Source organism: Rhododendron vialii, chromosome 10a (assembly GCF_030253575.1).
Source record: "Rhododendron vialii isolate Sample 1 chromosome 10a, ASM3025357v1".
Lineage (NCBI taxonomy): Eukaryota > Viridiplantae > Streptophyta > Magnoliopsida > Ericales > Ericaceae > Rhododendron > Rhododendron vialii.
The window spans coordinates 38,628,645-38,642,257 of record NC_080566.1 but is presented as its reverse complement, the minus strand read 5'-3'; the positions used below and the strand labels follow the sequence as shown (position 1 = coordinate 38,642,257).

The window sequence follows — 13,613 nt, the reverse complement described above, 5'->3', positions numbered from 1 at the left end:
AAATACTAGCTGACATTATACCAAACACAAGATAGGAAAAGGAATTTCTAATACACAGAAACATCTAATCCTTTCACCACAGTAACGACATGTTGAGACTATCTTCTTTGTTACCACCTAAATGTTTCAGAATATAATGGTTCGATGAGAAAAAGATGCTTGTTAAACAAGCAAAAAAAAAGGGGGGGGGAGATCTTTGCATCGAGTATTATGATTGCTTCAAAAATTACAACACAAATCATATTGGAAGGAAAGCAAAACACGACACACAAAACATCAATTTTTGCTAACAAATCTACAACAGGTTCATAGTCCACATGTATCACTTTCGGTTTTGAAGGTTTGGAATAACATGTAAGGAACTTAGGAATAACATGTAAGGAGGAATAACCACACAAAATTACTGAAGTATACTTATGGCCAATTGCCATTATGACAAACTGTGCATAGGCAAGTATTTTCTGGAAAGGGAAACTCAAGATAACATGAACACAGAACAACTACCAAAGGTGACAAAAGTAAACACTGGACATGGAATGGGAAAATCAATCTTGAATATGCTGAACAAATCCAGGTTCTCTTCCTATCGTTTGTCAACACCACTAGCGTTTGAGGATAAAGCCAAAAGAAACATTATTCAGAGAGCAAATGATATGACATGCTCGCAACTTTGTTATGCAAAATGATTTCTCCTTTCCAGCTTCGAACAAACTTACAGCTGATTTTTGCTTTGTGAAAGGTGCAACGGTGCAGTGAACAAAGAAGAAGGCTAATAACATGGAAAGCAAGAAAACAAGTTAAGGGACCAACTAATGGTCAAGAGCCATGGTATGCATTCAAAAGAAACATAAAAGCAAAAATAACTGAAATAATTAGTACCTCCGGGTGGTTTGGATACTTGTTCAACCCTGCAAAAGAGGACCTTAGTGTTGTCCATAAATTTAGCCACGCGAGCTTGGAAGTTCCGTGGAGGAGAACCAGTCGTGTCGTCCTTGGCCTGGAAGGTAATGTTATTGGTACTACCTCCATCCCACCTTGTATTGGCTTTGATGACCTTGACAAACTGGTACGACTTGTCCTACATTTTGAAGAGGTAAGTTACACCTAATACCAAGAAACATAGTCAAGGACATAAAGGATGTTAATGAACCAAAGAGTGTGCATATACATTTTGGTCATTTTAGTGTTTTATAGCTAAGTCAGCCATATCTTCCAAGCCCTTCAGCTGTTCTTTTATTTGAGAATATTCATCCAACGCTACATCAGGAATATCTCCCACCTTAACTGGCTTAAGCATACCAGGGATAGAAACCTCAGGGGGAACGTAAGGACAATCAAAACCCTGTACGTATGTATAGGAAAACAATCAAAATTAGAGATCCAATTGAACATACACATATTGGACATGTATGTATACATACATCACTCTCGAAGACCGTCTTGTTGTAAATCTCCCTCTCCTCTTTGGTGAAGCCACGAACGGAAATCCATGGTACTTCGGGAGAAGGCAGTACATAAGGAATTGCGCAAAAACGAGGCTTCTTTGTTGGCTGTTCTTCTCCTTCTCCACACTCCTCCTCCTGCTGTTGGGAAGTGTAGGAAGCACGCCAACCCAGGGCTTGTGCTCGTGCTACCAATGATTTCCGTTCCCATTCAATGTGCTCCAACCAACTCTAGATGAAAAGGGGACAATAAGTTTGATCAAACATAAACGACACTGAGCCCACATTCTTGATTTTACGTTGCCGATTTTATTTAGGTCAATCAGGGTTACAGGAGAAATTCCATCAACACACTTGCTAATGCATAATAAATACTAATATCTATCTATTTGATTCTCAATAGTTCAATTTCAGTCCTCCATCAAACCCAAGATTAGATGAAAAAGGAGACGATTAGTTAGATCAAACGATATATGAAGTCGCCTATATTATTCTTACTAATTTCACGATTCCTAGTATTTTGTATAGTATGTATACCTTGGGTGGTTTGTTTGGGTGGTCGGGCATGTAGTTGTAGGCGGCGACGATCGGATCTACATCGAACATCAATCCGTAGTACCCTAGAGGCGAGTAAGACGACAACGACGACGGGGCTTCGGGAGGGAACAGGTATGGATTGGCGGTTTCTGTGGTGGTACTCGGAGGCGGTAGGTTGTTTGCGACGGCGGCGGTGGTAATCGGTGGCGGTGGGTTGTTTGCGGTGGTGGTGCTCGGTAGCACATCGGATGCCTTCTCGAATAGCGGTCCGGACAAAATAGGACCGGTAGGCACGTAAAACGGGAGTTCTGAAGCGTACGCCGCGTTGTTAGCGGTGGTGGTGCTCGGTGGTAAACCGTATGCCTTCACGAATAGCGGTCCGGACACAATAGGACCGGTTGGCTCGTAAAACGGAAGTTCTGAAGCGCACGCCGCCTTCGCCATAGATCGTCGTGCTCAATCGAGAGAGAGAAAGAGAGAATTGAAGTTTAGCTTTATCCCGGGCTCAAAAGCATCCAAACCGCATAGGATGTTCTATTCCTAGAGCCCAACTTGGGGATTGCAATTTTGTTCACCATGCTTTTAAGTGAGAGTGAACATTATTTTTTTTTATTGATTATAATGGTGTGAATCTCATTATAAAGTGATGTAATGCTTATCATGCAATATATTTTTTGGTAAACATGCAATACATTTTTTGGTAAACATGACATCACTTTATGGTGGAATTCACACCATCTCAACCAACAACGAATAGAAAGAAGTGTAATAAGTGTAATGTTCACCCTCTTAAGTGGAAAGTGGACAAAACTCAACTCGCCCAATTTGCATCTTACTATAGGCTATGTTCTTTTGAACTTAACTTAAATTTTGGAGTTTTGATTTTATTTAATTTTTTTTTTGCATTTGTTAGTTTTTTGCCAAACTGTTGAGGGTTATTGATTCGTCTCAACAAAATGAATTGGTTATTTTTACCTAAATATTTTCAGAAATAATCAATTTTTTTAGAAAAAAAAAATTCACATTTATTGAACGTGTCTTTACTAAGTCGAATCTTGAACAGTTCACGAATAACTCAGTTCATTTACCGCCCTAATTAAAAACTGGTTTTTTTGTGGCTTTTCGGTTGGTAAAAAGCATCGAGTTTAAAGGGTCTTCTCGATACAGAGCATGTAATGCAGTTTGTGTTTTACTATTGCATGCCTAATCGAAACAATGTAGGAGTATGTGCTTATGTATCTTACTACTGGCATCATTTCGTTCACATGCTAATCGACCCATATTTAGTAATATTATATATAGCAGTGAATGGATTAGAGCCACATCTCATTTCACCCACCCCTTTGGATGCAAGTGGAGCATCATTTTCCTCCAAGCTTGTTGGCACACCTGGCTAGCTAGCTAGCTAGGAACAAAAATCACTTTCCTGTTTCCGCAGCGATTCATATTTAAAAAAAAAAAAAAACCACCCACCCCCTCTCAGCGTCGCCTGTAACACCCACGTAGTTCGGAGTACCATGCACGAGGCGGTACTACCGAACTATTATTGTATAATTTCACATGGCCATTGCTCTCATTCTGATTAAGCAACTCCAAAAGAGAGAACCCTCAACTGAGTATCTCCTTAATTGCAGGCCCCTCCTCCACTGCCTCAACTTGCCACCAGTCAAGCACATCTTTATGGAAATGCGCCCTCCTCTTAGCACATGACTTTTTTGATAGGCAACAAAATTTTATTAAAAACTCGACATAGGGTACATTAAGGAGAGACCAGATATAAACCACAGAGCTAGGTTGACGTACCATAAGAGGCTTACGAGTAAACAAAAGAGAAAAATTACATTCAATGAAAATTGAATGAGCCTAACGTTAACATGGCCCAAAGAACCAATCCAGCAAGCTCATCCTGAAAATTTCAAGAGCAAATCGACTTGTAGGTTGATACAAACGCCATTTGAAACGAAGCGGTATAAGCATTAGTATCAGCATCACTATTCCATCAGGTCCATAATTCCAGCAGAATTACGGGTCGCCTCCAAACCTCTTAGCCCTCCTAATCTTAGGAGTTGAGAAGAGATGTGACAATGAAAAACTCAGAGCTTTTAAAACCAAAATAAGGTGAGCAGCTTCCTATCTTCCTCTTAACAACAACAGCTGATTCTCAGTATTAATAGCACAGCCCCAAACTAAGGCCTTCAAACCGAAAACAACTCTTAGCCCTCCAAACGGTTGGAGTTGAAAAGAGCATTCAATATACACTATCACCACATCTAAGAAACCCAGAACCAAATGGAATCGTATCATAATCCTTGACTAAGACTTCAGCGAACTCACAGCAGAGAATTACCAAATTAATGTGCCTCAAACCTATACAATACAATCATATCACAGCCTCTTAGCCCTTGAACAAGTGAAATTGAAAGAGCATACCGATCAAAAGGCACAAATAGAACAACAGCATATATATATCCAGAAAACTCTTAGCCCTCCAAAAGTTGGAGTTGCAAGAGCAGAACACTTGTCATTCAGCATCCACAGCAGGAGCGTGCATCACCAAGATTTGCCAGCAGCAATCCAGAAAACTCTTAGCCCTCCAAAACTTGGAGTTGCAAGAGCAGAACACTTGTCATTCAGCATCCACAGCAGGAGCGCGCATCACCAAGATTTGCCAGCAGCAATCCAGAAAACAACTCTTAGCCCTCCAAGAACTGGAGTTGAAAGAGCAAAGCACAAATATACTTCAAGGTAACCGGACTCACAACACCAGAACCAAAAACAAACCGAAGACAACCAAGGACAAACATCCAAAAGACTCAAGACTCCCCCAAACTGGCAAAAGACCCAGACCCAGACCCAGACCCAGAGAACCCCAAAGAAAATACACCGAAGACTCCACAAAAACTAAAAGACCCAGAACCAAGACACCCAACCAAGGACACAGAGAAAAACTCCACGACCAAAAAACAAAAAGAAGAAAAAACCAGACCAACCCTGAGACCAAACCAGAGACTGAGACCCAGACCAACCCCTAACCACCAAAGCAGGTCAAATATTCACTCTTCTAATCCCACTCAGGTTTCTCTTGAAATCCTCCACAGAATAAACTTGAATGTTACACCTAGCCTTTACCCAAAAGGCCACTCTTGTTTTCACCAGGTCTGATATATCTGCCACTTCCCAAAGTTTACTGTTAAACCACTAAAGTACAGCTCTTGATTGGTAAAAAAGTGTCATCGATCTCTGGTTGTTTTTAACTGGCACGTGACGAAAGCTGAGAAGAACATTACTTTACTGCATGAATGAGTCCCAAGACAACAAGTTACAGCCTATAGCGACTTCAAGCTCGTGAGCCTTCCCAAGCAAGTAGGCACCTGATTGAGCTTGATTCACACAGTGATACGGTTGGCTTGATAGCTTGAGCGAGATTTACGTGCCACCAAATAAACCTGTGCCCTAACGGCATTAATTACAAACCTGTGGCCCGCGTTGGCGCCACCAAATAAAATTGAAATCTCACAAGTCTCACAATTTCTTGTTACAAATCCCAAATCCAAATTATTGAACATTAGCAAACAGTAACCACATTCACCAAAATAAATCACTCGATAACAGTACCCCCTTTAACCCCGAATTCCTGAAAGGGTTCCAAAAAAACAAAACCAATACAGTGAGAATTACAATATACAATGGTTACAAGTTTATTATGGAATTAATTAATAAAGCACAACATTTATCAAGAAGAAATTTCAACTGTAGCAACATTTCCAATATCCAAAAATAGGATTGCTGTCGTCATTCAATTCATTTTACCATCAAACATAACGAAAATCCACATCTAAGAACGGACACCGGTATGACGGGAGCTACCTGTTAAATCCGAGGAAATGATATCAAGTCTTTAGGGTACCCGGCCGTACCCTACCAAACCTCCAAATCAAAACATGCACTTCCAATCCATTGTCCCATTCTCAGGACACTCACGTTTAGATGTTTTTCAATAGCAGGCATACATTGCCCGCCTTTATTTCATAAAATGCAATCTATTCCATTCATCCTTCTTTTTTCCGATTAATCCCTTGATTCATCATATTTAAACATTATTTTCCAAATTATGCTCGTTTCAACATTTAAATCCACAAATCCATTTTTATCAACAAATTAAAGTATGGAACCAAGCTTTTCGATATCTGTAAAATATAGAGAAAACAAAACATGTAACCAAAGTATATTCGTAACTCACATTTGAAGAGTGGACCACAATTATGCAGTTGACAGGAAAAGGGAGATGGAAGAGGATGGCCGGAGATGGAAATGTGGCATCGGAGGTTTTAATACGTGTATACGAGAATTATTCAGTGTACAAAGAGAGTGGAAAACTAGCGGTCAGCGTAGAAATTTTATAAAGGAGAAAGAGAAGACAAGTCCTCGACATACTTGAAGACGTACGGATGCCCGAAAAACCTCAAATGTATATTTTTTTTTTTTTGAAGCGGCAAATATTATTAGAAAAACTTAATAATGGGTACATCAAATGGGGGGAGACAGGATACAAAACACCAAATGGGACTAAGCCCAACACCCAGGAGGGCCGAAGGCAAAAGGCGAAACTCCAAAAATAGGCCAAGCCCGAACACCTAATCGTTGACTTTAAAAATCATTATACGAAAAGATAAGAAAAGCAGAATTACTAATTAATATAAACATATTGTACAAATGACAGTAAAACAAGAACAGAACCAAAAGTAGAATTACTAAGGTTAAAAAAAAAAAAAATACTCCTACATATATATATGTACAATTCAAAGACATGAGCTAGATATGCAGACGGAGTGTGTGCATGGTTCTAATCTTTGAGGTGAAAATTGACTATATGGTTTATGTTTTTGTTTGCATTTATTTTATTATTATTACCCTCCACGGCCAGCTCCACTATTGCCACCAACTAAAGTCTTCCATTCATTTTGGTGGACTCGGGGATTTTGGTTAACCCACTAATAATCTGATCTTCTTTGACGTATGTATATTTATTTACACTAAAGTAGAGTTTATACCCATAATTTTTACCCCTCTTATGTGCCTTACTCCATAGTCTTATATTTTCTTAAAATACCACAGCATTCAAAGTGAGTCCACTAAATTATTTTGACGTGTATGGTATGGTGGTGTTTGTAGTATCTATTATATATGGACATTTATGGTTAGAAAAGTCAAGAAAAAGGTTGCAATTACAGAATATAAATTTTTAATTCACCTCCACCATCTCACCCTGAACACCATCACCTATAAAACAATGTCATATAAACCTAAATTAGAGTGGCATATAATTGTGAAGTGAAGTAAAAAAAGAAGAGGAAATAAATAGGCGCACCGTTTTGCTCCAAGATCAACGCCGCCGCCGTTCTCGATCAATGGTCGTTCTCGATCCAGAGGCCCCCGACGACATTCTCGATCCAGACGCCCTTCCCGATCCAGAACCGACGACACCTTGTTTTTATCAAAAAAGAGAGGGGGTGGGGGGGGGGGGGGTGGAGTGGGTTTATGTGTTGTGAGCAATTAGGTAATATAAGAAAATGAACATTTTGTTTAAATAAGGATATTGTTGGGTTTTTTCAACTTCCAGTAAGAGAACATAATTATTGAAACTCAATAGGACGGGGACTTCGTATACCTATGTTACAGGGCTCCTATTTAACTTTCTCAAAAAAAATTGATGCAAATAAATAACCTGAACTCCTGTATTTACCACATCGCTAACTTTCACGTCGTAGAAATTGAAGAATTCTTCGTCGGATATCCTAACATATCCACCGTTCAACCCCCAATCGGAACCAAAGCTATTCTGACAAATATAATAGGGATCTCGGCCAAAGGGGCCGTGTCCCATTCCAACGACGAGGATGGCATGCGCAATAGGTTTAAGTTCAACATTGTGGGGGTCCCTTGTCCTATTGCTATAGATTCCCTGCGATGTCGAGGAGAAAAAATAGGAGTAATCAATAAGAGTTTTGCTAAGAAGAGTACTCCGTCAAAAAAAAAAAAAAAAACTTGCGTAAGAAGACAAATCTCTCTTGTCCCCAGATCCACATAAATCTCTCTCTCTCTCTCTCTCTCTCTCTCTCTCTCTCTCTCCAGGCGATCAATTCATAGGTGCGCTTTAACAGAGCAACAAATTAATTAAGGAAGAGAAACTAAAATGGGGAAACGAAACAAGATTATTTTCTCGGGTAATGTGGCTAGTATTAACTTTTACTACCTTTTGGCGGGCTACTCTTGCTCGGGTAACCGAATTGGATAGATTAGCATTTTTCGTTATCATTAACAAAAATTAGTCATATTAATAATAACTGTTGTTGAAATGAAATACTTATATATGCTCACTACTTCTACTACTACGTACTATCATTATTACTCCTTCTTAATGAATAGCATTGCTTACATCTTGCATCTGTTCAAAGTGTTGCGGAAACATATGGAACTCTCCTACGAGGGGTCGTCGATAAAGCCTCTCCATCATAACTGGAATTCGCACATTCGGGACTTGTACCCAGTTGTTAATGTGTCGACTATTCTCCTCAGGGGTCCGATTGTTAAAGACGGTAAAATTATCGATAGCAAGCTTCCGGCACTACAAAGAGAAATTGTTGAGGAAAAAAAAACCAAGTGAAAATAGAATCAGTACTGCACAAAAAGGAGAAAAATGATATATATATTTAAGTGTGAAAAATTATATATCAACATGGACATTAATTGTGCTCACGTACATTGGGTGGAAGTTCAGCATCATTCGGCCTCCCCTCATATGGAAGATCTCCAGCCATCCCGATATGGAACCTGTTAGTTTGTTGTTACAAAATTGGAGAATATATATAGTCTTAAGAATGCGATTATAGAGAACCCAAAGAAACAACAGCTAGCGTACAAGAGTAACATATACTTGGAAAAAAAGAAACATATCAAAGCTATTAATTAGTGTGGAAAGCACATAGCGGCCAAAAAATTAAAAATTAAATCCAACAATACCTTTTTATGTACTTGAACGAGGTGCTCGTATATGCCGAAGCACAAGGGTCATTAGGGTTTACAGTCACTTCATCCCAGTAATGTTTGGGGACTTCGTTGATTAGCTCCTGTACAGCTAAATCAAGAGGGGGCCTTGCGGTCTTAATTGCCCATGCCGCGGAGCAAGCTGCCGACGTTGCTACCATGGAGCAACAACCGCATTGTCCATGTTCTGTGGTCTGTTCAAAAATGTTCGGAAGGACGCCCCGATCAAACATGTGCCAAGACCATGCCCACGGTCTGCTTGGGTCCACGTCAGACATTTCTCTCAGATCTGATGATGAATAGAAAACACAAACAAGTTTTCAGGTGAAGAAAAGTAAGGTCTTGTACCTATCTATGACGAGGGAGGGAAGATCGAGATTAGCTATTTCATAGACTTAAATATATACCTAGGCCGGCCAATATGCATACCAGGGGCATGGCAAGAGAATATTAGTGCAAAATTTAAGGATATGAACTTCACATATCAATTTCTAGGAGCCAACCGTAACAAAATCCTCTCTACGTGGCCGGGATTATACATATAATGGGTTTCTTGTGTAAGCCTCTTTACTTCTCTTTTGTTTTTTCTTTCCAAGTTACAGGTGCATGCCAACTTAGGAATCACATTACTCATTTCATGCTTCGCATTACTTCTCTACGTCATTTTTTTTCAGAAATATATATAAAAAGAAACATACACACAACCATGAAATTTCTATATTAACCAACTACATAAACATAGCAATATACTTAGGGAGGTAAGTTTTAACTACCTCGGTCCGGTAGTTGTAGCGGAGAGCGACAAGAACGGCGGTGAAGTTTGGGGGTTGATTGTACGGCAATGGAGTTCTGTCGGGGACCGGTTCGCGGCTGTTCTCGGACTGTTTTGCGGCTGGACGGTGGCTGATTTCTAGACTGATTATTTGTGACTGAAATGGGGCTGGTTTCGGAGCTAAAATGGAGCTGTTACATGGCTGTTCAGAACTGGTATTTTTCGGGCTGTTTCGTTGCTTAAACGGGGTTGGAAATGGTGGCTGTGGTGTCTAGTTAGCTAGGATCGAGAAATAAGAATGAATGAGAAGATGTGAGAATAAAAAAGAAAAGTGATAGACATCTCTCTCTCTCACGGCTAGCTGTTGGACTAAAAAGTAAAAAAAATATTGCTATTAAGTTGTGTTTCTCCACTCTCTCTCTCCTGCTGAAAATGGGAAGTGAAAAGGATTTGGTTTGGATTGGTTTATAACTTGTAAACGAAGTTGGGCAGCTGGGAGATTGGGTGAGTGATATGAGTCTCGTGAATGTACTATATTTTCTATGGTATACATTGAGCTCATTTACTAGACGACAAACTTTATGATTCCCATTTTACCTATCCTAAGCCAGGACAAGGCACAACGCAAGTGGAGCTCTTGTTTATCAAATGAAAATTTTGTCAGTTCTTTTCTAAATCAAATTTCTTTGTAATTTCTGATCTATAAATTTGTTTAGAGTCCCAGTAAAAAATAAGTTTTATCGGATATCGGTAAGGGCGTTTAAGTTACATCCAAATAAACTTAAATGCTCTTACCAATATCCAAATAAACTTATTTTTTAGAGAGATCCTAAATAAAGTATTTTAAAAAAGATGAGCGACTCCAATCATTTTTTTAGAATCCATCCAAACCACCGTATGTTGGGTCTGTGTTTGTACATCTATATGGGTAGCATCTCTTTGTATAAAAGTACCTCATGAATGTACTATAGAAGATGAGGTAATTTTCAATTGGTATCAACCAATAGCATAACGATGGGGTACCGACAGGCACGCGGGGCCTACTCCTGATCCCGCACAGATGATCTGAACCGTTCAATAGTTCAAAAAAATGAGTGGGTCCATGAAAAATCAGCTCAATTCGATATGTATAGGTTCTCGATCCAATCTTTCATTTTTTTCATTCAAACTCCGAATCCTGAAATCTAAATGAAAAAATTAAAGATTGGATCGAACACCTAGATATATCAAATTGGCTGTTGATTGTTCACGGGCCCACTTGGGTTTATTTTTTTAAATCATTGAACGGGTCGAATTATCCATGCGGGAGATAGAGTGGGCCCTGAGTGCCCATCGATACCCTATCAGTATGGGAGTGGTCGGTCCCCTTAGCTTTATCGCTACAAAAGTCTCGTGAATGTACTATAGAAATTATGCATCTCTTTGTATAAAAATGCTCTTGTAAATGTATTACGGAATATGAGGTAAGGTCAAAGGTAAAAGTCTCGTGAATGTCATGTACTACGTAGAAGATGAGGTACATATATAAAAGTCATGTGGCAAAACCTGAATAGGTTTGTTTGAATTAACGGAGTTTGGTGCTGCTGTTAAGCTTATGTTTGGGTGGAGGAGTAAAACTACTTCATTTCAACAATGGAGGAGTAAAACTAGGTCGTTTCAATAATGGACGAGTAACACTACTAGATATCAAAACCACACTGTCAAGATATATTTCCCTAGCTTTTTTCTCTTTAGTTCAAAAAATAAAGATAAAAAGAAGAAGATATATTTCTCTTGATTGAATATTGAACAAACGCACAACAGTAAAATTAACTAGACTTCTATAAAATGAATAATCTACTCTTTTCTTTGTAAAAAATAAGTGAGTCAGTGTCAATCATAAACTTAAACAATAGCACAATACTCTATTAAAGAGACTGGAGGGTCTTGTCCTGGTGAATACCAAACCTTTCGGGATCCATTTTGATGATCAAGACCCTTGGTGTTTTAGACCTTTTTGAAGTTTTTTTTTGTTTCACAGTTATACAGAGGTTAAAAGGGGTAGTCTTCTCGTGAATATTAAAGGGTGGAGGATGAAGGATCTCGTGAATGTGAAAAGTGTTCACAGTTTGCAGTTCTCATTAGTCCTTGCATACAAATGAGGTGTTTGTGGGGGAATGAGAATCCTTTGTCCAGATTTTGCACACAGAGTGACAACAAAACACAATAATGAAGAATTTGATGATCCAAGGGCTGATTCGAATATAGCTAAAGATCCGTCAACTTTTACTAACAGAGTGACAGCACGACACAATAATGAAGAATTTGATGATCCAAGGGCTAATTGGGGAATAGCTAGAGATCTATCCGACGTTTACTCACAAAGTGATAACACAACACAATAATGAAGAATTTGATAATCTGTCCAACCGCATGATAACGGTATCAACAACATCATCCACCAACGATGTTTCTTCTATCTCCCATCTGCGCCATACTTGATATGATAAAGATAAAAATGACCAACTTGAAGGGAAGATTTCGCAGCGAAACTTTTTAGCCACAGAATTTTCTCGACTTTTTTGTATTTTTATATGGACAATAGCCTTTAATAGAGTATTGTGCTATTGAACATGTAGATAAGCGATCAACCAAATAAAAAAAAACACACACACAACTAAAACCCCAAATAATTATGGAACCAAAATCAGTTCCATGTCATTGGGGAAGAATCCAAAACAGAATTCCAATGAAGCCCAGGACAAGCATAATGAGGACAAGCATAAAGATCATGCAGCTGGGATCGTGTAGCATTTTGGTTCTTGTATCCCATCACCCCTTGAAAAAAACACATTTATTTGAAAAAAAAAAAAAAACATTGAAAGAGAGAGAAACTTGGGGTTAAAAGATGAAGTACTATACAGAGGTTAAAAGGGGCAAGTCTTCTCGTGAATATAAATTTTTTTTTTTGTTATACATCAGCGGGTTTGGGGGAGTTAATGAGTTAGTAGGTTAGTTTACAAGGGGTCCAGAGACTGTCTATAACCCATTTATATGAAGAAAAAAGATTATATTCACGAGAAGACTTGCTAGCGATAATGACCCTTGCGTAGATTCGTACATTATGGGTAATAAATAGTTGGATTTTCCGACTTACCAAAAAAATAAATAAATAATGAATGATTGGATTCTTCTAATAAGCGTACCGGACCAAAATTGCAAATACAATTAATTTGGATAAATGATTTGTCATTCTCTTTTTTGTTAACGTCACTTCTCTGTAAGTGTATTTTTGCACCAATTATACTTGTAGGGGAATAGCATTAACAAAATAAGGAGTAACAAAATCAGCGGCCTTAATTTGCCAGGTAATCATCATCGCTGGCAATAGGAGGATATATCTTCTTTTTTCTTTATATATAAAGAAGACAACAGCAGCAAGAAAAAGGTATCATATCGAATCTTTTCATTCACTAAACCGTATTCCTCAAAACATGACAAGAAAAAAAGTGACCATTGCTTAAATGGAAAGAGAGAGGAACTGGGGGGTAGAAGATGAAGTAGGTTAAAAAGGGTAAGTATTCTCGTGATCATCATCGCTGGCAATAGGACGATATATCTTCTTCTTTTTTTATATATAAAGAAGACAACAGCAGCAAGAAAAAGATATCATATCCAATCTTTTCATTCACTAAACCGTATTCCTCAAAACATGACAAGAAGAAAAGTGACCATTGCCTAAATGGAAAGAGAGAAGAACTGGGGGGTAGAAGATGAAGTAGGTTAAAAGGGGTAAGTATTCTCGTGAATGTTAAAAGAGTGGAGGATGAAGAATCTTG

General features: G+C 38.7%; 3 protein-coding genes across 5 annotated transcripts in view; 1 reads left to right on the top strand and 2 right to left on the bottom strand.

Moving 5' to 3' along the window:
* The window catches only part of LOC131302543 (transcription initiation factor TFIID subunit 1-like), an 80,618-nt gene that overhangs the window by 54,334 nt on the left and 12,671 nt on the right, over positions 1-13,613 (top strand). The window lies entirely within an intron of this gene.
* LOC131302545 (uncharacterized) lies at positions 458-2,536 on the bottom strand. 2 transcript variants are annotated; one of them, XM_058329235.1, is made up of 5 exons: positions 1,980-2,516; positions 1,422-1,673; positions 1,277-1,342; positions 1,169-1,231; positions 458-1,078 (listed from the first exon to the last, which is right to left on the bottom strand). In XM_058329235.1, the coding sequence occupies exons 1-4, from the start codon at positions 2,421-2,423 to the stop codon at positions 1,181-1,183; spliced, it is 813 nt and encodes a 270-aa protein (XP_058185218.1). In that variant the 5' UTR covers positions 2,424-2,516; the 3' UTR covers positions 458-1,078; positions 1,169-1,180. The 2 variants fall into 2 exon arrangements, with proteins under 2 accessions (XP_058185218.1, XP_058185217.1); XM_058329234.1 differs by having other exon boundaries at positions 1,169-1,342; positions 1,980-2,536.
* Positions 3,691-10,263, bottom strand: LOC131302546 (uncharacterized). 2 transcript variants are annotated; one of them, XR_009191802.1, is made up of 6 exons: positions 9,797-10,263; positions 9,000-9,312; positions 8,741-8,810; positions 8,416-8,604; positions 7,348-7,941; positions 3,691-7,259 (listed from the first exon to the last, which is right to left on the bottom strand). XR_009191802.1 is itself a non-coding variant. In XM_058329236.1 (5 exons), exons 2-5 carry the CDS (start codon positions 9,299-9,301, stop codon positions 7,648-7,650), a joined length of 855 nt encoding a protein of 284 aa, XP_058185219.1. In that variant the 5' UTR covers positions 9,302-9,312; positions 9,797-10,263; the 3' UTR covers positions 3,691-7,647. The 2 variants fall into 2 exon arrangements, 1 of the variants encoding a protein (XP_058185219.1); XM_058329236.1 differs by having other exon boundaries at positions 3,691-7,941.

Bases quoted from the DNA above. Each gene is read 5' to 3' on its own strand.
- LOC131302545 (XM_058329234.1), bottom strand. From the start codon at position 2,423: ATGGCGAAGGCGGCGTGCGCTTCAGAACTTCCGTTTTACGAGCCAACC. The intron at 1,674-1,979 runs GTATACATACTA...CTTTTCATCTAG, and splicing joins ACCCAAACAAACCACCCAAG to AGTTGGTTGGAGCACATTGA. The intron at 1,343-1,421 runs GTATGTATACAT...ACATACGTACAG, and splicing joins AGACGGTCTTCGAGAGTGAT to GGTTTTGATTGTCCTTACGT.
- LOC131302546 (XM_058329236.1), bottom strand. From the start codon at position 9,301: ATGTCTGACGTGGACCCAAGCAGACCGTGGGCATGGTCTTGGCACATG. The intron at 8,811-8,999 runs GTATTGTTGGAT...ACAAACTAACAG, and splicing joins TCGTTCAAGTACATAAAAAG to GTTCCATATCGGGATGGCTG. The intron at 7,942-8,415 runs GTAAGCAATGCT...TCGACATCGCAG, and splicing joins ACTTTGAACAGATGCAAGAT to GGAATCTATAGCAATAGGAC.